The 26,055-nt window shown below is 32.5% G+C and overlaps 1 protein-coding gene and 1 long non-coding RNA gene across 15 annotated transcripts in view; both read right to left on the minus strand.

Annotated features, from left to right (window-relative positions):
* Positions 1-278: 278 nt before the first annotated feature.
* LOC119635197 lies at positions 279-15,245 on the minus strand. Of its 6 annotated transcripts, none has more exons than XR_005247032.1 (4): positions 14,993-15,245; positions 4,166-4,297; positions 3,935-4,103; positions 279-380 (listed from the first exon to the last, which is right to left on the minus strand). It is a non-coding gene; the product is annotated as an uncharacterized LOC119635197 (long non-coding RNA). The 6 variants fall into 6 exon arrangements; XR_005247029.1 differs by lacking the exon at positions 14,993-15,245 and adding an exon at positions 12,999-13,076; XR_005247030.1 differs by lacking the exon at positions 14,993-15,245 and adding an exon at positions 12,999-13,076 and having other exon boundaries at positions 279-3,681.
* Positions 15,246-17,126: 1,881 nt separating this feature from the next.
* LOC119634584 (putative uncharacterized protein DDB_G0277255) overlaps positions 17,127-26,055 on the minus strand; it is a 106,121-nt gene continuing 97,192 nt past the window's right edge. For 3 of the 9 annotated variants that reach the window (XM_038028826.1, XM_038028828.1, XM_038028827.1), the window contains exon 8: positions 17,127-19,710. In XM_038028826.1, the coding sequence (XP_037884754.1) occupies positions 18,895-19,710 (816 nt within the window). In that variant the 3' untranslated portion in view covers positions 17,127-18,894. The other 6 variants (XM_038028831.1, XR_005246965.1, XM_038028830.1 and 3 more) reach the window with 6 other exon arrangements.

Raw genomic sequence — 26,055 nt, forward strand, 5'->3', positions numbered from 1 at the left:
TTGTGTGCGTTTTGCATAATGTGGACGAAACACATTATTTTTTAGGACGAAAATAAACAAAAAGAGAAAGAGAGAAAGAGAGAGGAAGAGAGAGAGAGAGAGAGAGGGAGAGACAAACAGAGAAAGGAGAAAGGACAAAAAAGCCGAAAACGAACGAGAAAAAGAAAAAGAAGAACAAGAAGAAGAACAACAACGACAAAGTAGAGGAAAAACATATGAAATTTATTTAGTTTGACTTTGAACGATTGCTCTTCGCAACGGATTCTATTTTTTTATTCTTTTTTTTTTTTAAGTTTTTACCTTCTCTTCAGGAAATTAACATTGGAAGTAAAGCTACTTTTGAACGATGAGAAATTCAGGGTGCCGGCTTTGGTTTCCTTCTGCAGCGTCCAGAAGGAAGCGTTTTTATGAACGGATATTTTTTTTTTTATTTTTTATTTTTTTTCCGTTTAAATGAATACAAGAATTCACCGGATTAAAGGATGAGAGAAAAAGGGAGAAAGTCGCATAGACAAAGTTTTAGTTAGTCATTGAAAAGCTTTCTTTACTTGTCCTTATTATTATTGCGATTCTTCTTATTATTATTATTTTGATTTTATTTTTGTTTTTTTTTTTTCTATTTATTGACTTGACTCTGTGTAGGTGCAAATAATATTTATTATCGTTTATCTATAACTATAAATACGTGCACACATACGCCTACAATAAAGTGAAGTTAGTGCAGATCTGCAACTGGTTTTCACATAAAACAAAGAAATTTTATAAAAAGCAAATTATAAGCATAATTGTTAAAATAAAACAAATTGCAAAAAAATTAATATTTTTTAATTTTTTTTTTAAACTTTTTCAAATTCTTATTTAACTGATATTTAGTTACTGTCCGGCATTAAACAAAATCATTTGCTTGAAGGAACTTCAAATGAGAATTTTCACTCAGAAAGATGGTAAAAATCATAAAAAATCCTTTTGCACACAGCTTGGAATTTCTTTCCAAGCCTACAGAAATCCACATCTAAGAACATATAAACGTATATCTGCATATAAAGGGAATTTCTTATGTGCGTTAACATTGAAAAGCGTTTAAATTTCATATACTCTTCGTTCTACTCATTTCATTAGTTAATATCACTTTTAATTATCATTATCGTTATTATTATTATTATTATTATTATTATTATTACTATCATTATAATTATGTATTAAATATGTTTTTTCAAGTAATTAAAGTCAAGACCAACATGTATTAGGAATGTTTCATTAAAATGAGATACAGAAAGAAAGTGAGATGGAAGATGAAAGAAAAATGGCGCAAGAGAGTGAGAGAATTATGGGTATGAAAATGAAATGCGTTCTGTAAAAGCCTTTTATGAATTAATGAACAGTAATGATCATATGTCAACATGTATGGCTTTATTGCAATGAAAAATAAGACTTTAATGTACTTTCCTTAATAATCTCGTGACAGACAAAGTGAAAGAAAGATTACGATTACGTCAAATATATTTAATTACATTGATGCGAGAGCAATGCATAAGAAAGTCCTAGTCGGTGATTTACTTTCACATCTCGAATTGTCGTTAAACTTAAGAGAAATTAATTAGATGGTTTTCCAAGCAGTGCCTTTAAGTGTAGGTGAATTAGTTAAGTGATTGATGCATGCGTTGTGAGTATAAAAAAAAGGTAACTTTATTCCTTGCTGCCTTGAGTGCCAGCTTTTTAGGATGTTTAGTGTATGCCGTCAATGATAAATCAAAAATTCCTTTGCCTTCTAGATGTCGTGAAACATTGCCTCGGGTTTACATAAAATATGTTCGTTCATACAACGTTTATGTATGTAATTTTTCACTTCTTTTTTTTTTTTTTCGTTTGGCCAACCACTCAAGGAATGTCGATGTGTATACCGTACGTGTTGATATTGTAGTACCTAGGAAGCAGAGGAAGGTAGTTGTATTTTTGTGCTTTCGTTTTGCAAGTTTAAAACTGTGTGCGACGGTATGGGAAGAACCATTTGCCGGCAAAATGTAGGGCGTGTGCTCTCCGCTTTAATTACCTTAGCTGCATTACACTTTAAGAAAACGGATTTCAGCCTTTAAAGTGCGATTCCTTTTGGCGGTGCTCGCTATTCTTTGGACCGGCATTTATAAACAACATTTACTATACGATAAAATTTTGTCTATATTCTCATGTATGCTATAGGCAAACAAAGCGCGATAGGATAGAAAATGTTGGAAATGTCTACGCTTAAAAATCGTCCTTGAGAAGAAGGTAGTGATAGTGGTAAGTCCCCTAAAATCTTATTTGGCATGTAGGCGTGATACAGGTTGTAAAAAAAGCGGGGGAAGCAGCGGAAAAATCACTCTACTGGGTACCATAAAAGTAGAAAATTTTTGCTTTTAGGTATAGATCGCACATAATTTGCTAATAATTAGATTGTTGCTGCTTCAGTTGCTTTAAGTCACTTGCAAGTTTTCGTAGCTATAAACTGCGGTATGTTTCGTTAAGGATTAAATATATTATTCACTTAACTTTTGAACACATACAGTGAAATAGTAAGAAATAATATATATCTTGCGTTCAGCTAAAGCGAGATCACATCAAGCGAAATTTGTTAATGGGATTAAGTTGAAACTTTCGAATTTTTTCAAAGATGGTCCCACTGTCTATCAAAACTTTAAAGGCAATTAAGATTGAACTAAGAGGAAGACTTGTTTGCAATTACATCTATAGAAGTTAACTGCGAGGCCATGAAGCAAGTATCAGGAGAAGAAGTGAACAGACTCGATATCGACTATAATTTACCTAAATGCCGTTAATGTATGATATGAAGCGCTTAGGCTAATGTCCTACCTGACAAACTACCAGCTGGCTAACCATGTTATGTTATCGACTAAATTGTGTTAGGGGGCTTAAATAAAGCTAACGTGGAGATTGAACAGGGATCGGCTGACGATCCTGTGCAATTGTTATCTTATGGTCGGACAGAAGGACTTCTTCGATTATCAATAGACTTGGAAAAGAATTTTTATTAAGGGCTTTGTAGTGTCACTAAGCCAAAATTTTTTGAATTTAAAAAAAAGCCTGAATATAATTATATAACGAAAGTGATTGTCCATCCCTTTCTCTTCCATATCGTTTACATAGATATCAAATCAAATCATACAAGCACAGATGTTCTGAAGCCTTGCTCTTATATATCACTGAAACTGTTTAAAATTTTCTTTTCCTATTTTTTGTAGAATAAAACAAAGAAACGTAACATTTAATGGGTTGATTATTGAGTGAGTAGAGCACTTGTAACAAAAAGTTTTGCATCAGAGCGAAAAATTCGAGGGAAGCATATTTTCAAGTTGCTCTTGCCGAGAGCCCAACACAATAGTTAAAGGCAAACGCAAGTGGGCGGCTTTTAAGTGCTTTTACGAGAGCCGATAACTATAAACAAATATATATTTAAGCATTTATCTGCGTTTGTGTGTATGTGTGTGTAAGCATAAATGTTTGTATGTTTGCAAATAAAATGAGTAGTCAAGGTGAGGACTTGGCTACGATTTGTGAGAATAGCAAAGAGTTCAGGATTTAATGCTCTTTTAATGAAAGCTTTGTGCATTGTACATTGTCTGCGTTAATGAATTCTCTTATCGAAGCTTTTCATAATATCATAAATAAATTATTATGCTGCTTAACCTTTGCTTACATATATCAAGTTTGTGTTTAATGGCAATTGTTTTGCATGCGAGAAATGGAAAAAAAAAAAAAAATATGAGGAAAATACTAATAATAATAAAAAAATAAAAATAAGAAAATCTATAGTAATTAGTAAAGTAAGCACTTAAGTATTTGCTTGATAGTGCTGCTGCTGGCATTCATGTGTTGATTCTAATTATCCAATAAAATGATGATAATGATGGTGACGATGATGACGATGATGTTAGCTTACCGGTGGCGGGGCGCAAATTCGCCCACACCCAGCAGTTGCTATTGCAGTAATATTGACTGTGACAAGCGAGCTCACTAACGTCTCCCCAGCGGCGCGTATTTCTATGCCCAACTGTTCTTTAAATTGTTCTCACCTTTTTTTTGTCTAGGATTCACGGAATTTATACCACCTGTGTGTTCATACAAAATTTAAGAAGAAGTAGTAACCACTTAAGTTCAGGTAACTATTTACTGGAAAAATAATAGTCGCCGATGCTAGTGCGCACTTTAACTGATGATGCTTTGTTAAGCTTTGTTTGTGCCAATCGCAAAATTTTCTTCCAATATTTAAAAATCGGAAATATTCCTTGAGCTTATGAATTTTCTGAAATTATAATAAAAAAATTGCAAACAAATGTTTTTGATAATAACTTTTAAACAATATGAATGTCAAGTTGACGCACTGACCACAGTCTGCAGTCAGTCACAAATAGTGGAAACAACAATTAGCTGGAAAATAATCGAATTCGAACATTTATGCCCCATAAAAAAAACGCACTAGTCTGCATACTTCAGGTGTGAGAGAAACTGGAAGAACAAAGGTTTCAGTCGCCACTGCGAGAAGGTAAATCGTCTTAACTAAGTAAGTCTCGAAGACTGCATGAACTGTTTGGGATCTTGGTGGACATATCCATTCCTATATTGGTGTACTGCAATTAAAATAACTTAATAAACGTAGGAGATGTTCCGCCACTATTGGTAATCAAGCAGAAAACTCGTCCAAGCCCGAGGAGATGAATCCTAATTTCGACTTTTATCTAATCGATTTTTATACTCTATACCTTACTTATAGTCATATAAATGGATTGAAAGTCATTCTCTGAATTCAAGTGGCCAAGGCAGTCTGCCTGTATTTTCATGTATTCTTGTCTCCAACATAGAGGCTACAATTTTTGAGAAATTTTAATGAAGTTTGGTACAATGGTCTGATCCAAATAAGATCCAAATATAGATAACAACTAGAATAGCTTTTTTAGTGTATTAGCTCGCATTGCCAACATCATATCGTAGTTACAAGAAACCGGCGAATGAGTGAGGAGTAATTAGTAGACTCATTTCGAATCCAACAGGATGCGTAAGTAAAGAAACGAACGGGAACATGTGAAATTAAACAAGTCGTTCGTATTCTCTCCTTCCGAGGCTTGTTCGTTCTGTGACTCACTGCGAAACCCTTCTTCCTATGTCCTTTCTTACAATCATTCCACTGACTTTTCCTGATAGAGAGAGAAAAGCTGAATTATCTCAAGGTGAATAAAAAATCAAAATTCACTTGAAAGGGTTACTGTTGTCTAAGAACTACGATTTTTTACTTAATGAACAAACGATGAGTTTAATATTGTCTAAGCTTTTTAACAAATGTCTTATTCAGTTTCCGACCCTCTTTCATAAATGTGATTGTTTGTTCTCATTTTTTTTTTTTTTTTAATGTTTGTTTATTTAGCACTTTTGTAAGCATAAGTGCAACCACGCGGCTCAATTGTGTTTCTTTTAATATGTTTTCTCTTTAAAACTCTTCTTTTTTCTTTATACACATGCATTTTTATTTTTCTCGTAATTACTCTGAGTAAAGTATTGAATTAAACCGCACGTGATTGTGTTGAAAGTTCAAAGCGAGACAATATGTAATAAGTCCTTCGGCATGCACATTGCACTGCATCTTCCGTTACGTTGTCCCACATTTTGTTTTTTTACTTCGGCGTGTATCGAAATATGGGTCAACCCGTGTAAGTCATTCATTTCATAAGCATGACGAGGAAAGTATATATTAAAGATGTATGTAATTGAATACATGTACATAATTTCCATTATCAACTAGAAAGGCTTATTGGATTAAAGAATCATACCAACACAGTAGTGGCCATGTACTAGCAGCGCCTTCTTGTCAAATTAAATAAGAAGAAAGTACAGGTCGATAAAGCCGGAATCGAACAGGAGACTCGGCAAACTGTTTATCATACTTACAACGATGGCTTCAAACTAGCGTGCGTTGTCACTACTGCTAGTGGCACCATTCCGGAGACCGGCTGAGGACTGAAGAATCTTGTGCAAATCATATATGTCTTACGGACGGAGTGTTTGTTGCGGACCATGCCATTCGATCCCATTAAAAAAAAGTAAATGAACAATGTAAGGACTTTACATGATTTTAGACCTGTGTGGAATGAATAGCATAAGTAATCGCATGGTATCAGTTGGACCACAAATGAGAGCTTGCATTCGACTAGGAGGTGATTGAAGACTTACATCATCCGATAGTCCCCATTAACCCATTGGGGCATAGTTAGAGCATCGACTTAGAAAGAGATTTGCACTTGATCTACCCAACAAATAATGTGAACTTGCATTCGAGTAAGAAACAGGCGAAGATCCATTGACGCAGGCTGGTTTGAGTTTGCATTATAATCGACTACATTACCTGATGGTGATTGCTATTAGAAGGGCAAGTAGCACCGGCGATTGCATTTGCTTAAACAAAATATGATTTGCATGGCCAGCAAAGGCACTTAATAAGAACTTGGATAATTGTACCTTTTTCTCCCCCGTGAAGAAAATTTTTGTTAATATCGCAAGATAAATTAAGTTTTTCATGTATGAAAAACGTGGCAATGAGCCACAATGTAAATTGTAAATACAAAATGCACTCAAAATATCTGTTTACACAATGTTTTTTTTCCTTTTCGTAATCTACGTGCGAAAGAAAAACAGAAAAAGCTTTCGAAATTTCTTTTGAAATTATTCAAGTTCTTAATTGTTTTTTTAAATGTCTTTTGAGCGTATTGTAATCATTTTCTAAATTCATCAAATATATCGCAATTTCAATGGTTTTTATAAGTTTTGCAATTTGAAGAATTTGAGTCATCATTGAGAATATAAAATTGTTTTCGAGAAGTATTTTTATTTTTATTCCATAAAACGAAAACAAATTTTATGGACTTTCCATCATTTTGCTTTCTAAAGGAAATGCTTGGACATCTAACTACCATAGTCGATGACGTACGTAAACGTAGGGATGTGGGAGGAGAGAAAGAGAGAGAGAGAGAGAGAGAGTGAGAGAAAGAATATGTGCTTGGGGTAGTTCTAAGTTTATATGTGCGGTATGCATAATAAAACTATAAAGAGGAAAAATTAAATGAGCTCCACATATAAAAACGTATTCTCCAATAGAAACGTAGAAAGCAGAAAAAAGAAAAGACAATAAATAAAAAAATAAAAAAAAACAACTTATTTATAGAACGTCATTATATCGTCCCCAGTATGTCTGCTGCTTAAGTCTTATCAATAAAATATATTTTATGTATGTATGTATGTATGTATGCATGTAGTTGTGCATAAATGATTCAGTGGTTTTGTGTTAATATTCTTTCGCTAACACGAAAACAAAACTGAAGCAATGTTTTCGTTCCACAACCCATCGACCTTAATGATATCAGCATGTAAACGGAAAGCTCTATTATCGATTTTATGAAAATATCAAAAATTTTATTTCTTGTTTCTTTTGCTTAGTTTAAGATGTTTTATTTATTTATTTCAATACCCAAGGCTTTACTCTAATAATACTTCCTTTCTTGAAGTTCCATTATAATAAATGTTATGTATACACATGACGTTCCGCAGTAATACTAGTGCAATAGCATGCAGCTTTTACCACGAAGAGAAGAAGGGAGAATTGTTTATGCAAAAAATTAAAAGTAAAAAAAAAAAAAAAATCCTTTTCGGTTATTGCCCTTTTTTTTACACTACATCCAGATATATAGTTTTTGCACTTGTGAAAACTACACTGATACGCTTATATGCCGCAAGCCGAATTTTGGATAACCATCGTTGAACGTAACGTTATGGTTATTAGCCCGTGCTTAGTTGGTTAATTTCAATTATTTTAGCGAGTAAAACCGAAACATTTTTATTAAAACGTGCCTTTTTAACGACTTTTAAAATTTCTGCCTCGCGTTAAAACGATATTAACTAAAGCTTATTATTATTTGTGGCGGCATCTTTTGTTTATTTTCGTTTTCTTTTTTTTTTTGAATACGGTTTTTACATTCTTGAATTCTCTTTTCCGCATTGTAACTTCTGTTGCAAGCTTTGGAAATTTCGAATAAATAGTGGATGGACGGACTTAAAAACTCAAATCCACAAATAATGTAACGCTGCCATAACCTCAAAACATACACTTTATCGTTTTTACAGTATATAGAGGTGAATCTACGCTGAAGAAATTGTAGAGATCGACGATCCAAGCAAATTTCGAATGCATTGGGCACAGATAGACTGGCATGACTAAACCGTCCTATAACGTAACGCTAAGTTATGCCACACCGTGGACATTTTCCAAAGAATACGTACGCTGAGAACGTACGTACGTGGAAGACTGACAAAATTAATTGGCCCACAATGGAAAAGAAAAAAGCAAATCGTGTAAAAAAGAAATTTTGCGAAAAGCATAAGTAACATAAAAGGATCGGACATTGAATTAATGTAATGTTTACATAATGAAAGTTACAAACCTATTGAAAAACTTAATATGCCGCTTGGTGTTCAGTGTTAAATGCGGACGCTGAAAAGCAAGGCAGATAAATAACTTGAGGTCAATGACTTTTGCAGCAAACACACAATATCTGTTTTTTGTTCTTTTCAAATTCTCTGGTCGGATCTCGAAGAACAAGTGCATAGAATACATTTGTATTTGTGCAACCCATTCACGCATACAATTGCGTATATCCTTCAATGTACATCGAATGAACTAATAAAAATGTTACATATATATACTTGTCTTTGGTCGAATTTCGTATATATGCCACCTAAAGTGAATATAAGAAAATTGCAATGTTTTCTTAAATTGCGTCAATAAGTCAATCATTAAAAATCTTTACCTACATTTCTTGCGTGTCTTTCATTAATATCTGTATTAAGATTCAAAAGTTGTCTTGGATTGTCAATTCTAGAGAAAACTGAAAGTTCCATCGAGGATATGTCGAGATTAAGTTGGTTTTGATTCCCGTCCTCATTAGACATAAGTTTATTGTAAGGCAAACGCTATACACTAATGTAATGTTAAAGGATCCCTTACGTACATATATTATGTAAATATAAAAATGTAGCTGTAGTTTATCAAAATAATTTAGAGCAAATTACAATAGAAAATTAAAACTCCTTACGGGTTCTTTTAGATCAACTTTAAAATGGATCCGACCAACCCAAAAATGCGTGCTTTGCTAAATGCTAAAGCGTTGGAATAACACGGGGATACGCAAAAAAGTGGTTTAAGTCCAGTGTTTTAATATCTACTATCAGCTTGTGTACAGCATTTGATTGCAGCATGCATGAAACGATTAAATGTCTTAGCACTCATACCGGAAATTATATTTCTATATCACTCGACAGCATTGCTTTGCCATTGTATTCAATTTATTTGTATTGCGCATAATTATGCTTGGTAGTTGTGGACGCAAGCTTATTTTCATTCAGGTGGGGCACATTCTGTTAAAGATCATATTTAACCTCTACACCAAAAGTTGCCTAAAAAAGGTTACGCGGCGAAAAAGTGATTCACTTCTTGAAGTGACCGAAAAATATTTGGGACTTCTTTTCTTTTTCCAAACATTGTTTTGAAATCATAATAGTGGTTTCTTTACAGAGACAGATGGCTAGATATTGTCTCATTGATTCCGCTACTTTGACTAATCAAGAGTACGGATACTTTCCAGGATTTCTGTGGGGCATAATCTAATGTGCAAATCTGATATGTCTAACGTGGTTCCGGCAGGTGATCGCCATTGTTTTTTTATTCCAATAATCTAGTTCCCTATACGAGTGGCTAAAGTATGGTCTGCGTCCGTCCAGTAAGTGTAGTAAATAGGTCGGGAAAATTTCTTCTTTCTTCCTCTGTAATTGCGACGGCAACCGGTTGCTTAACTCAATGACAGCCAAGAGTTCTACGTACTACTCGGCCTGAGGAGACGGCGTTACACCGTGTGATGGCTGCATCATAAGATGTTACCGATTATTATCACACCTGGGGCCGGTTTACAGCGGCCGATATCGAGAAAACTTGAACTTAATTTGAATGTGTTAGTTGACGGTAAAGAACTCCTCCTTCCTTCATTCGATGATGCGACGCGCGCAAACTCAGTACCAGTTACAGTAAATCCTTAGTCGATAGCAACTGCGGTCACTCCGTCGACTTTACTCGACGCGCACCAGCGTCTCCGAATCCGTAGCCATAAAATTTCGAGCAAGTTTGTCGGGACTGAGTTATCTGCTTGCGAATATTCCATGTGAAATGACAAATTTGACATACTTCCCTTCTTTAATAAGTGACTACGAAAATGTCTGCTCCAGAAAATGAAAGAAAAAAAATTCAAAAGCTTAGTGTGACAATATTTGACTGGAAAATTGAATGGAATGTAAGTAAATAAATGTATGCCGTCGTGTATCTAGGAAGAAAGTATAGAATTTATTGCGGAAAACACCAACACCTAACGACATTGGATTATAGAGCGGAAAGGAAACCAAATTTACTCTTTTCAAATTACTTTTTTCCTATGGCGTTAACCTAAAATTGCGTTCGTATGATATGCATTTTGTGCAGTAGCTGTGTGTGTGGGTGGTTTTTATCTATATGGTTTAAAAGGTGAAACGTTCAAGGGACTACGTGGTTATAAATATATGAAAGTACGAGTATACGCAAATATTTTAGATAAAATAATCTACCACAAATGCCAAAGATACAGGAAAAATGCTCTCATGACATTTAAGTACTTACGGTCCTTTACCAACCGTAAGAGGAATAACAAAAGTTCCAAAAAAAAAAAAAAACAAAAAAAAAATACTTTAATTTTTGTTTTCTTTTATAAAAGACGTTTCGTTGGTATGGAGGGAATTCAGTCAATTAAAATGAAACGCCATTGAGCTTAAGCTATGTAGACTTGATGTCCTTTTTTTTCTCTCTTCTGGTCTCAAGTTTTGTAACTGCAAGAATTACAGAGACAGACCGATAAAAATCAGTACGTATGCTAATCGATTTAATGATAAAAATAATTTGCAAAGTTGTTCTTACCAAAACGAAAAAAAAAAGTTTATTGGATACTTCCTGCTTTAAATGAATTTCAAGGTTAGTCAGACTGAAGGCAGTTACAGAAAAACTTTCTAAGTAATTATGATAAAAGTTGCCTATTAAATTTTGGATTAGTTTCTACTATTAGTGGAGATGAAAGTTTCATTATTTCGAATTTTTTTTTTTTAACATTATAGAAAGATAAATCGGAATCATTTTAAATTGATTTTCAAGGAACTTTTTCTTTGATTTTGAATACGCAAAGAAGAGACAAAGTAGAATACCCGTTCAGTTTTATTTTAATATGATTCTCTCTTTACGCACATCCTTGACTTGGTATTCTTTAGAAAAAATTTAAATCTTTTTTTGCACGATTTATTTCGATTCAGAAGGTTTAATAATTCTTTTATTTTTATTTTCATTACGATTAAGATTGAATTATTTGTTCTAACAACAAATTACTAAAGATATATAGGTATTCGGTCTACACAAGTGATGCCTTCTTTACACGGTTTATTGGAAAGAAGCCGCCGCACACTAGCAATAGACAAGCAGAGAAATGTACGCGTCAGTGGATGCCATAACACTACTCTTTTTTTCATTCTTCTCCTTGTCCATATTCCGACACCCTTGCCTACATGTCTATAAGAAATATCCACTGACTAAAACAAAGTAAAAAAAGCCGCCGCATAATTGAAAAACAAGGCGGCATTCAATTCCTGTTAATTTGAGATTATGACAGTTATCAATACCTGGGCGTCTGAAAACGTCATTCCTCTCTGCTTCCTCCTAGGTTCTTGGTTTTTCTCGTATGTAAAGATCGTATACGTAGAAGTGAGATCGGCAAGGCAAAAAGATCTACGCATATCTGTACATGCTAGAGACGTTCGCTAACGTTATAGTACAGAGTTATTAAGTTAATAGATAGTAAGCTTCCTAACCAAATGCTAATGCAACAAACAAAATGACTTCATTCGAATAGACTCGTTTCTTTCGCTTTTCTTTCTCTTTTCAATTGCATAGACTTATCGAAAAGGCTGACTCAAAAATAAAGGCTTTCAAGTAAGTGTGATTGACTTTGCTATTTTACGTTGGATGAGCGTAAAAATTGAAATAAAGTTTGTACATCTTTTCTTTAGATTTTCCCTCGTGTGTATCCCATGTTCCAACAAAGATGTGAGTTCTTAACGTAGGTTTCAGTAATGCGCAATCCTACTTTTTACACATGCAAATACACACAAACGTACGTAGATAAACATAGAAATATATCCCCGCACATGTGTATGTACAATGAAAGGCAAAAGTAATAACAGAAGAATAAAATAAATTAAAATATGCAAAGTTTTCTTGTAGTTAAATTTTAAGTGAAAAGTAAGAAAAGTATATAAGCAGGACGTATAAAACACGAATAATTTCTAGCTTTGAATTTGCATTTTAAGCTTTTACGCTATTTCGTCGTGCGGAAGCATATTTTCCGGCTAAAATATTTTCTTTATGAAAGGCAAACCTTTCCTTACTAACACTCGCTGTATGTATACGTATACATACCTTACGATTGCTCTCTTTCCTCTTGTGAAACACACACAGTTACATTAACTAACAAATACAGAATTTTTTTAACGTGTCGTAATATTTCGATTTTTGTCGACTTTTTCTCGACGGACATAAACTTCCTTAAAGATATATTTCACAAATTACTACCACGACAGCTTATGCAACATGGAAATGTACTTAATCGTCAATATATGTATGAAAGTCGGGGCTTAAAAAAAAAGATTAATATCTTAAAATCGCTTTTACTAAAACATCCTTTGCTTTGCTAGTAAAATAGCATTATCAAACAATTTCCTGATATTTGTTTTTTCTTAAATATTTTTAACACATTTTCAACTTTTATTATTAGTTTAAAAAATTAGAATTTTTTTACATCGTCATTAAGAATTAAAAAAAAAAAAAGAAGAATTTTAATTACCACGACCTGACGAGCTTGCGATTTGTCGGAACAAATTGTAAACGTTCTATTGCGATGATGAAATCTTGACTGAGGCAAAAAATTATCATAGTAGTTGAGCGTAGTGAAAAGGTCCTCAATACACACCACTTAACCACAAGATACTGTTTAAAGAGAGAAAAAGAGAGAGAGACGGAGAGAGAGAGAGAGAGAGAGAGAGAGAGAGAGAGAGAGAGAGCAGAATAAACAGCTTACGTTTAACATAAGCGGATGTAAAGGAGCCACTTTGAATTTTCATTTCTACTATGCCTGCATGAGGTCAGTAATTACAACTCCGTCCCGAAGAATAGAAAGTGCAAAAAATTCCTATTTGTCATATTAAGCTATTCAACAGAGATTCGCAATTAATTAAATCACACGTTCTGTGCAATAAATTAACTAAGAGAAATAGAAGAGAGAGGCAGAGAGAGGAAGAGAAAGTGTCTACAGTCATAACCGAAATATTGGATGCGCAATCTCTCAAATATAGTGGTTTTATATTTTACTACAATTAGGTAAAGTATCGATTCCCGAAACTTGCACTACAGACAGAGAAATGTGCTTAAAACTACTCCCTTTTTACGTTACAATTATTTATAAACATTGACTGAGCTGAAGACAAGGCTTCCTTCTAAAGATTAAAGATTACCATGAAATCTTCAATTGAAGGCAAAATGTTGTAGTTTACGGAAAATATTTTGTTAGAAGTCTTATTAAAAAACATTCAATAGTGTAACAATACCGTCCTGTCGACGAGAGTAGCTGTTTCCTTGTCATCTGTATCATATTTTCGCTTTCCCGCTTTAAGTATGTCATGTGGGTGAAGGCATGTAAAATTGAGTGCCTTTGACACTTTTCCGGTCGAAAGAGAATAGGAGAGTGGCTATAAGAAGCCTCGGCTACTTTGATACGATATAATGTGCATTAAAAGGCGATCCTAACGTTGGAGCAAAATAACAGAGTGTACAAAAAAATTTTAATCGTTTTTCTTTGTGCTTATTTCACTTTTGCATAAAATATAAACTAGATGGGGAAAGCAAACCTCACATTCAACTATGAAGAAATTTGCAATTTTCTTGCTATATTCAGTGAAGTACTTCAGCAAAGTGGCACAACAAAAGTGGAAAGAAAAGAAGAAAATGGCAGAACAAAACTCCTCTTTTATTTATTTACTTTAGACTTAAAAGGCACTATAACGGATATAAAGGCAATTAAAAACATTATAGTCGGGTAAGGCCAATCATAAAACGACAATTATTTATTTTTTGCCCAAATGTACTAAATTTGATTTGTTTTTCTCAAAAATTTTATTTTTCTTCGCCCGCTTTCGTTAGAAAAAGTCATAAATTAGATTTTGTCGCTAAACGTGGGCTTACTTCTCATCCTTTCCCATGTTGCGTTTGGCGGAGTCCAAAAACGAGCTCTGAGGGGGAGAAGAAGCACCTAATTTTTAGCTTGAAAAAGACGCATTGAGCTAAATAAAATAAGCGCCTTTAGAAAATACCGTTCACTATCATTACTCTTTACATTTACAACTGCCGTTAATTAAAGACCTTATTTATAAAATTAATAAAACCGCAGAAAAGGCAGCGGCTATAAAATCTTGAGCTGAAAACTTTAAAACTATTTCACTCTACTTAAAAACGACCAAATCTTTAAAAATTCCATTCTTTTTAATAGCCCTTATATTCAACATTCGAATATAAAGCTTCGATGGTTATTCTGATTGTCGCCAAAAATTGTATATTCTACATAGAAAGGAGTTTGATAACATTTTCAAATTTTTGTTAGTTACAATATATGAGCTGCAGTAGAAGCGTTATAAAATATAAAAGTTTATGTACTTAGGCATAGAATCTTTCTAGAATTTCAACATCGTATAATAATGCGGAAACATGGACGTTATGAAATTTACGAAGAGTGCTGCGTTGATCAATAATATATAATCTATAGAATAAAGAAAACATATCACTTACCTAAAGTCGCTGTCATTGGTAGCCTTTATCTGTATAGTGATTTCCCGTAAAATTTTATTTTAATTAGATTTCATTTTCAATTTTTCTTTTTTGCTAATATTGTAGCGCGAACTTTGACAACACAACTGAATTAATAACTTGTTCTTCACTATTTCACAATTGATTGAGTGATTTCTCATATCGCTATTAAACAATTTTATTTTTATTTTTCTCTTCCTCTTATTCACTTTTTGTTCGCATATAATTATTTTGCTTTTATAAATAATGGCCAAAAACGAAGAGAATTTACTTTTAATTATTTTGCTTTTCTTTTAAACACAACATGACGTACACAGAACAAACGAGCGCATTTAAAAATCTACATTCATCACCGGCATAATAATGGTAACTAATGCAAAATGGAGTTTTGGCAGGTGTTACTCCGAAATCAATTATAAAACCCGAGTGCAATTTTCACTTGTTTCACCACTTGTGTGATATTTATTAAAATCCGACATTATATGATTTAACCACTATCCAACAAGAATCAAAAAAAATTTGCTAGAAATTTTTACATAACTTTTTACTACAATAGATTTGATTTATTCGCGAAATTCCTATTCAATTGCTAATAGGAGAAACTCAACGAGATTGCTTTTCGTTTACTAAGCTTAATATGATCGGATTGTAATAAAGCAGAGCAATGCTGTCTACTTTATTCTAACGTTCTAATCACATTAGCTGTTCAGTGATTTAATGTATATTTAGGTATAGTTTTTATCACTTTATTACTTACTATTATTTTAGTCTGAATGAATATTTCAACGCTTCGTAAATACCCTATAACTTGATACGAATAAAATACATAACATAATACTTACTTTTGGTGCGGAGTTTGCCACTACATCTAACATCTCAAAATCACTAAATGGAAAAAAACTCGAAATCGCTTATTTAATTAAAACTGCATGCTATTTGGCAGCATTTTTATTAATATGCCGCGGTGTTTGCAATTGAATTCGTAAAGAAATTTAATGAACGATTGCAAGAGTAGTTGTAATTGTTTTTCAGCCCATTGTCAGCCATGATGCGAAAGACATTGGAAGAAACGAAGAAAAAAATATACAAATATTTTTCTCGATTAAATTTAAAACTATTTTTTATCAAATAATAGCAACAAGTTGCAACAATATTAAAAAGCTGGATTGTAGCGATTTTTAGTATTTAGCGAAACACAACATTTTATTGAATTTAACTGACAATGAATTCAACCTATATCAAAAATATAGCCCTTTCACGTCTAACAGGGAAGAAACAGAAGAACTTTATGCAGGCATTAAAAGTTCGACATTTTGGCCATATAAAGGCTTTTTTTTTATGACCAGCCACTTAGGGAATGTCCCCTATACCTGCGGGCACAATGATGATCGGGAAACGTTATAGGAAGAGAACGGTGGGTAGAGGGTGTAGTGTTTGTGCGAACGTGTGTCTTGAAAATAGAGGCACCAGGTAAGTTGGGGCAGATCACCGCTGGTCGCTTACTTTTCGCACTCTGGCTACATGGACGAGGGCCAAGAAAATTGCCTGATCTTATCCAGTAGTTGGCAGGTCTGATAAATGTGCTTTAGTTTTTAGTAAAAGTAAGAGACATATTTTTCAATTTATTATTATACTTTGTATTTAATAATTTACATAGTTTGTAAACATTTTTGATTTATTTCTTTATTTTCTTTTCTTAATAAATTCAAACAAAGTTTTCATCGTTTAATTTAAAGCGATTGATCATACTCGCATACTTACTATACATGCATACATAATTTGTATTTTATTAATCATATATAAAATAAAAGTTGACCTTTTAAATGAAAATACAATAACAAGTAGTGGAGTAATTGTGAGTGTATCTCATGGATGTTTACTTTTACTTTCTAATGGGAAATATCTACAAATTATCTTCAGATACATCAAAAATTAAATATATGGTAGACAAAAGCTGTTATGAAAATTTTAAGCAATAACAAAGCCAAAGAATCATTACATATATACGCGTATTTACAGAAATTTAATGAAAAATAAACTAGCCGCTCAAAAATAAAATATATACAGGTGGACAATAAATATTATAAGAAAGCAAAAAAAAACAAAAAAAAAAATGTGAAGAGTATCAACACGAAAATTGTTAAACACTTTTCGCTAACATAAATCAAACATCATCGGAATATATATATATATATATATATATGCAAGAAAACCTAAAAGTTCGTAGACCACTTACGCAGCCAGGTATAATAATGGTATGCAAGTATGCTTTCAAGGAAATGTCTAGAAAAGACGTTATTAAAATGCAAATACTCTTAGAGGCCTGCAGAAAGACTTAAAAAGGAAACACTCAGCTTAGAACGATTTTAAAGAAACATCAGTCGTCGATTGCTTTGTTACATCATACGTTACATCAGTATGCGCACGAGGGACGTATGCGCATACAAGCAAATAATATGATAAGTTCTTAAGTAAACAATATCAAACAGAAAAAGAAAGGAACGGGCACACAATCTCATAAAAATTATTCGCATGGTTTGCTAACCATTCCTGCCATGAAGTTGTCATCGCTTTTCGCTTCTTGGTTACACTAACGCCGACCTATGTAACACGCAACCCCATAAGTTCATAGGACGAAATGTTTAGTAAGTGTATCTTATAAACAAACTAATGGGTGTGGTCCAGAAGATTTCACACATTTCATGTGGAAAAAGAATTCACTTGGAATTTTGTATTGATCGACAGGAATCTGTACTGTAAAGTTTTCTTATTAATAAAGAAACAAACAACTTGATAACGACAACTTAGACATCGTCATATCAATCACTTTTTCAAAAAACTTCGGCGATGGATGATTTCATAAAGAAGTCTACAAGAAAGAATGTCCTTCTGAAACGGTCATGTCGTTCTTTTCGTAACGTGTATCGTTTTGGTCCGTTTCAAAGCCACTCGCACTTGGGCTACGAAACTCTGACAGGAAAGTTTAGGAAATTCAAGTCTTATATAAAATGCGCTCGATTTATGAAATAGATTAGGTTTAGTAAGTTCTCAAGCAATAGGAAGTTCACAATAGGAACAACCATACTACCTATAGCGCCTACCGAAATTGACCAGCTTATGTTTTTTTCGGCATTTGGTTTTTCCTTCCCTGCCTTCCATATTGAAAGGCGGAGAGAGAGCGAGAGAGAGAGAGCAGACGTACTACAAATAAATTTCATTTCATATTATAGTTGATTTGTTTTGTAAATTTTCATTAAATCTTGTTGACAGTTGATTAGTTTTAGTAAGAAATTTCAAAGATTGGGAATGATTTGAAATCAATAAAAGCGAAGAAGTTCGCAAAAGCATAGAGGGATTATCAATTAGTGATATAAATGCATTCCAATAAAATTACGGGAATAAATGATTCGAAGCTTAGTCTTTACGGATCTTCTGATGCTTTCTTTATTTAATATTAATTAAGCTTTTATTCGCAAGTTTGAAGAATATTCTTTTAATGCAATATCTTTTTTGCTCACGCCTTGAGCAGTTATACAATTGTACGAAATTTAGTCGGCTCATTATTAAAACATCGCTCTTTTTTTTAATATACATATATATACTATATATATCACTGCTGCCACAGTGTTTTTAAAGAACTGTAATTATAAGGAACTATTGTTAAAAGTTTGAAAGGAAGATGTTGTTGTTGTTGTTGTTGTTTACAATTTTCTACTTATCTACTTCAATGACTAATAAATAACTGTATAATGAAGGTGAAGCTTCACAAACGAAACCTGTGACTAAAGTTTATAGTAATTATATACATTGCATAAATACGTAAATTAATATCTACATATATATACATATATATATATATATATATATATATAATAAAACTTAAACTAATTCAAATAATCCAAACTATTATAGTAAAAATGTTCGTTTCCGTCTTCCGTCTTTTCACAAATTTCCCGCCTAATTAAATCTTCATAATTGTATTTATAAAAACTACGATTACTAGTAGAGTCATCTTCGGATTGTTGCCAAGATCCATAGTCACCAGAAGTATCGACGTTGTACTCTTCCAAGGAAGACAAAATTGAATTATTTACTTCTTCATAATTATAACGCATATGATTGACTTTAAATAAATCATTTTCATAATATGTCGATTTCTCATCGTTTATAATAAAATTTTCTTCTCTTATCCTGTACATGCGTCTATGATCTTTAATCATTTCAGTGGACTTCTCTTCCTTTTCTAATGTACTGCAATTATTCCTAAAGGGAGTGCAATTCATTTTTATGTGATTATCATCATCCAACGAATCGCTGAAACCATAATCAAATGTTACCAAAACCGTATCACTGCCAGGATCTGATGAATTCATATATGAAGCATATGATGTATAAAAATCTAATTCATCGCTTCCTTTGTCGCATTCGATATCTTCATTGAGTGATAACGACTCGTCTGGATTATATTTTTTTATATAACGTTCGTCCGTTACTTTAAGACTGCCAGAGTTGTCGACAAGTTCCTTTTCAAAATATTGACTCAATGTGATTTTATTGGATTTGAATTCCGACTGATAATCCTTATTTTCGACTGTTGTTAGATTCAGTATATCTTTCTCGAAATATTTATTTAATCCGGATTTTTCGAAAGGATTTTCGTCTCTTTCCAAATAACCGTAATTTCTATCAAATGAGAAATTCTGGCATCGCAGGGCAAAATTGCGAAAGAGAATAAGAGCAAAAAATATAGAAAATGAAAAAAAATATTTTAAAAAATAATTTTTAATACATAATTTGCTTTTACTTAAGCTAACAAAAGGAAATTATTTTAAAACTAACTTAAATCGATGATTAATAGGTGGAGTTTTAAAGGGTTAAGAGGTGGTAGGAAATGTTATTTTTTACAAAATCGTTGTTATTCCATTTAGTTAGCAGCGAGTTTTTATATACAATTTATTAAAAACAAGTTAATCTAAGGTTAGGTGTGAAGGAGTGAAGCGTTTTATAAGCTATAAGCTCAGAATATCTTCAGTACCGTTGAACCATCTATTGCTTACTGATATACATTCCCATCGAGCTTTGCCGACACCAGGCAAGCGACAAAAAGTTTATGTTATATCGAAATTAGCAAAGAAATGAAGCGGAAATAAATTAGCTTTCGGTACGGACCGATGAAAATGTATTGAAATTTATATTAATTATATTGGGTTGTTGTGAGTTAGTGCAAAGCTACATTGACATTGCACTTTTATAAGGAAGCGGAATCACGCAAGCGCAATCAAAAGCAGAAAGAAGAAGATTATATGCATCTAAGGAAACTTCATTTGAATATTTTAGAGCACTGTTATGAAGAAGCTTGATATGGCTTCAAAAAACCTCGTTCTTGGCTTAACCCTATCTAGACATTGGAAAACCATCGTTATATAAAGAAAAGATGTATTCCTGAGCTTATGTATCTTTTCAACTAAGGCAAGCGTGATTATAGACGGGCAGCTTTTGCTTCTGGAAATCATCTTTTTTTTAATTTTCCGAAGTTCGGCCGTATTCCGGATTAAGTATCGCCATGGACAGCCAATAAAATATTCTGGGATGCATACCCCGTATCGTTCCTATATCAATAACGGACAAAATACGCGGCCTGAAACGAACGATATGACTATATGCGAAAACGCATAAAGGCGAACGAACAGGCGCAATAATTATTTTCGGGGTTTTCTGATGGAACAATGGAATTAGAAAAACACATAATGGGACCCTAGATATGCTAAAGGAAAAAGGAATTTTTGATTCTAAAGTCAAGAAAGGGAAATCACGTAAGGGAGGCTTAGAGAGACTGCCATCTTTCAGCTAATTGCAGCAAATGTAAGATCAATTGATCAAATACAACATATAATATCCAGTTCCTGATAACACACCCACTGCAGAGCTATCAAATTAATCTTCACGTATCGAGTTCAACGTATTTCACTCCATCTAAATAAAATTTACAGTTGCAGTGACAGTGTACTAATAGTTGGCATAGAGTTTAGAGACAATTAAACCCAAATGAGAATATAAGAGCGTAGCAAGTGTAATAACCATAACGAATAAAAGAAACCATAACTAATCAATGCCATATCCATGTTGAAGATCTCCTGGTGCGACATGCAGGGATACAATGTAAAAAATTTGATATGTTTATCTTTAATATTCACGTAGCACGATCCGCCGATGCAAACCCGATTACAATACAAGAAAAAGGATAAACAATGGTATCAACTGCACCTTCGAAAACTCATCGATCGGTAGCTGACAAATTAAAACTTAAAAAAAAAAAAAAAAAACCCTTCATGATTATTGGGACGGCAATATGAAGACGATTATAAATTCTTTATTTGTTACGATATAATTTTAATCTAAGGGCAGAGACAATTAATTGTAACCATTGTAGTGGGAAAGGTGGTTATATAGAGAGTAAGAGAGGGGAAAAGATTAATTCAGGAAATTACAAAAAAATAACACTACGTTTACAGAAAACTTGAAAAGCTTAACTAAAAGCTAATGTAAGAACTAAACACAGAAGGGTAGTAGGAAAGGAGAAAAATAAATCAATTAATTGTAAAATAAACTTACAGGCATTTTTTAAGTAAAACCGAATTGTCTTGGTTAGCGCAAGGACTAGAAGATACGTAACGATGAATATTAGGAACGTAACGTAGAACGATGTAAGCGACTGCGACTGCGATTAGATTAGCGTATATTGAGATTGAGCGTATATTTGTGTGGCTAAGAGCTTTTTCAGTTTTTTGTTTTTTCATTTATAGTTATTTAGGTAGATAAGTCACTCGATCAGTTTCCTTCGGCCAGGTTCTCATTGGTTTAGCGACAATAACATTAACATATCCATATCCATATATAGCGATTTTGTTTGCTTTTTTTCATTTGTTGTTTATTAATTATACACAATTCAACCCAACCATAGCCATGTTCAGAAAGAGTCCTATATATATATATATATACACATACACATAAAGATTTAGGTATATACATACACATATACGGTATAGTTAGCCAGGCATGCTTAACAAGTTAGAATTTGTTGTTGTTGTTGTTGACGTAAAAGCATTCTTGAATCCATTGAATCGATTTCATAAGTAGTGCAGTGATAAACGATAAAGATCGGTAGTTATTGGCGATCCTTAAGAGAAATATCACAATTTATTTTATTTACACAGGCATTCCGTTAAAAACAAATTATTATTGTATTCGCTTCTTTTTTTTTTTTTTTTTTTCTTAATTATTTTATGTTTGTTTGTTAACAATAATCGTTAGAGTTTTTTCTTTCACAAAGTATTTCAATTTACTCTTTGGGTGGTTTTCAATATTTACTTTTTATTTTATTTGATTTGCTATTTGATTTGTTAACGTTACGTATAGAACGAAGGATGACGAAAGTGTAAGCATAAATGTGTTTTAGCGTAAAGAGAAAGAAGAAAAAGTTGAGAATATATATATATATATATATATATGTATGTATATATATATATATATATGTATAAAATATAAAATTAAAAATTCAATTAATAAAAGGTTAGGCAAAATACAATAAATACAATTATGTAAGAATATGAAAGTATGTCTTATTTGTATGTATGTATGTGTATCCCTTAATCGATAACTTTGAATAATGTTTTCCAAATTGTTTTTCCTTAAACAAATGCGCATGCGCTCTTAAGTTAAAATGATTGATTAGTGATAGATAATGATATGGTATAAAACGACCGATTGCTTTAGAATGAATCCCATATTCCCGCTCTTATGTTCTTATGTGCAACATTTGATGTTAGTGAATGGGACGATTTATCTCTGTATAGAAAAAAATAAGAAAAAGAAAGAAGAATAGCGCAAAACGGGTCGAAATACTTTTGGAATAGAGAAATAGTTGAGTACAATGCTGAAAAATTACTGGGAAGATTAGTAAATGTTTGTTTTTATATTCATCCCAGAAGTAGGATTTCACTACACTTATCTTTCCGCCTCTAACGAAGACAAAAACATATAAGAAGGCCAACCAATAAACATGGAACTTTCAAGTTCCTTTCCTTATCATACGATTTCAGATATCATATGATTAGTACGATAGCTTGATAGATACCGGCGCTTTTAAAAGACTTTACTGTTAAAAGTCATTTCTCTGGCGAAATGAATAATCTCAGATCGATGAGAAAAGCAGTTGAACTAGATTGAATCGAAAGGCCACATGGAAGCAGAAATATTGCGAATTTTGAGAGTAAACCGTTTTCGATTTTTCGATGATGAATTTTTTTTACCGTGAATAATTTTTAGCAATTTAACAGTGTTGATATTAGAATTAAATATGAATTATAAGTATAAAGAGAGCAGTTTAAGCTGTGACACTGTAACGCCAGGTGTACAGCAACTTACGCTTACGTATAATTTAAATAAATTCTTGAAAATATTCCGAGAAAAATGTGGCGAATTTGTTACCTAGATCATCGAAGGAATCGGTAAGATCAGTAAGTGCACCCTTGGGAGGATATTTTAATCGCACACATTCTGTACAATCCAGCTACAAATAAACTTAGAAGGAAAAAAAACTAGAAGAAAGAAGAGAAATTCGAAGAAAATGTAATGCTAATCTATTGCACTTGTATTTTAGATAGTTGTCTATATCTACATTTATAAGAATATATGCTCGGTTGTTTTAATCATCATCGATATTGTTGCAATTTTTCTCACCTGTAAATATTGAATGCGCATGAAGGAGTGAAGGTTACATCTCATCTGTTAAAATGTTGAAAGAACTAGTGGCTTGTTCCTTACCAACTAAATTTTCGGGAAAAACAAATCTCAAAAGTAAGAAATATACTGGAAAAAGTGACATGAAATTTAAACATTCACCCTTACACAATATAGTCAGTCGCGATCTATGTTTCTCAAAAAAAAAAAAAACAATCGCTTTTTTCTAGTTGGCAAACATAATTGTAGTCGAGGCAATGTATTCAGAGGAGAAAATATTTGATTTTCCAAGCAAAGCATGCGAGTGCTTAAAACTGAAACTTTTAAGACGACGCTAAGCACAACCACAGAGAATTTTCATTGTTTTCATTCGAATTTTTTTGCAAAATCTTTAAGAGAATATTTGCTGAAGCATATCAAAGAAGATTTTCAACAAGTTTGCTTAAATATTAGTTACTAATAAAAATCTAGCATTTTCTTTGGTCGAAAATTCCCGTTTTAACCAACCGCACGCACAAAAATCAACTAATTCTATACGTAAATTAAAAATGCATCGTGAAAATGCTTCCGATGTTGCCGTTTTTTAATAACTTTCAAAACTAGCTTTCCTTCCTTTATAACGTTTATGATTATTGTTAGCTTTCCGTGCATCCGGAAAGGCATTGAGTCTATTTTTTACAAGTTTGCGTTGCCTCGAACATCATAAAGTACTGTGAAGTGTTAATGGTATACAAATTGTCAGTATATAATGAAAGATCAGTTGAAGGCATCGGTAGGAATATCTGTTTCGATTAAGTGATCTCAGATTATGGATAAAATTCTTTTTGCGTGTAACAAGTCGGCTTTGTGAACCTACTAGGCAAGAGAGAGACAGAGAGAGAAAGAGAGAGAGGGAGATATGTCCTTCTTACTTAAGGGCCAACACTCAATAAAAGAAAAGATTTGTCGTAAAGTTATGCAAAAACAAAATAATAAAGTTTTTATATTAGTATTTTGTCTAAAAGGACTGGTACATTTTGAGAAGCGGCTTGAAGAGGGCTCTATTTTATGACAATTTGTTTCTCCTTTCTTTAACCCTCCTCCTGACCTTCTCTTACCAACACGATTATAAATTTTTAATCTTGATCTTGTTTATTTCCTAATTTACAAAACATATCAAAAGGCAATTGAAATAATTTGTTTAAAATTATGAAATTATTATTGAATTTTTGTATTCTTAGAATTGTTTTTTTTTCTTTTTTTTTTTTTTTTAGATAGAAGTTAAAAAACAAACGTATTCACATATAAATATATTTAAACGGTAGAATGAGTAGAAAAACAAACATTTATGAGTGGTTAAGCGTTAAACTTATACAGACGTAAACGAAATATATTGGGTAAAATTAAATTGATTTCATATAAAATATATGTACAAACACATTAATTAAATAGATTTATATAAATATGCTTTCATAAATGTAATTTAAAGATTAAAAAGGATTATCTATCAGTTAAGACGAGAAACACACAACATAAAAACACGAGGCAAGACTTTAATTTAAACCTTAAAAGTAAGAAAAAAAAAAAAAAAAAAAATTAAATTATTAAATATATAAAGAGGAAAAAAAAATTCATTCAGAAGTTTCAATGATATCAATATTATATAAACAGATGTAGTTTTACAAACGAAACGAAGGTTAATTCTCATTAGAAACATGTACGAGTGATAATAACGCTTTGTTCTAATCGTCAACACGTCAACACTGCAGCAGCACGCAAGACTTAAAGTTAACTTTACGACTGACTCCATTTAACCATGACTTGTTTTGTTTTCTATATGTAGCTGTGTGTGTGTGTGTGTATGTGTGTGTGTGTGTACATATGTATGTTGTGTGTGTGTAGAAAACTTAATCTTTTTCTTATTTAAATATTTTATGAAATGATTTACGACGACTTAAGTAATTATTTACAGTTTCTTTAAGAACGAATTAAAAAGAATAAATCAAATAAGTATATAAGACGTTCGAATTTTTGACTTGATTTTCTAAAACTACACGTTAGCGAATATTTTTGTTTCTCATTTCTTTATGAATAGATAGATGTTATACATATACATATGAATAGATACATATACGTGAAGCTAGGATTAATGAAATTCTACTACGTATTAGAAAGTACCTATGGGTGTTGGCCGAAAGCAAAAAAGCAGCGATATGTTTGCGTTAAGCGACTACGGGACAAGTACTGTTTTTTATAAATATTTTTGGTATATTCTTCGATGTTAATCCTTTTAGAAATAATTCCAACAATTTTTGGCATGCACAGCG

This window comes from Glossina fuscipes, unplaced genomic scaffold (genome assembly GCF_014805625.2).
Source record: "Glossina fuscipes isolate IAEA_lab_2018 unplaced genomic scaffold, Yale_Gfus_2 3, whole genome shotgun sequence".
NCBI lineage: Eukaryota > Metazoa > Arthropoda > Insecta > Diptera > Glossinidae > Glossina > Glossina fuscipes.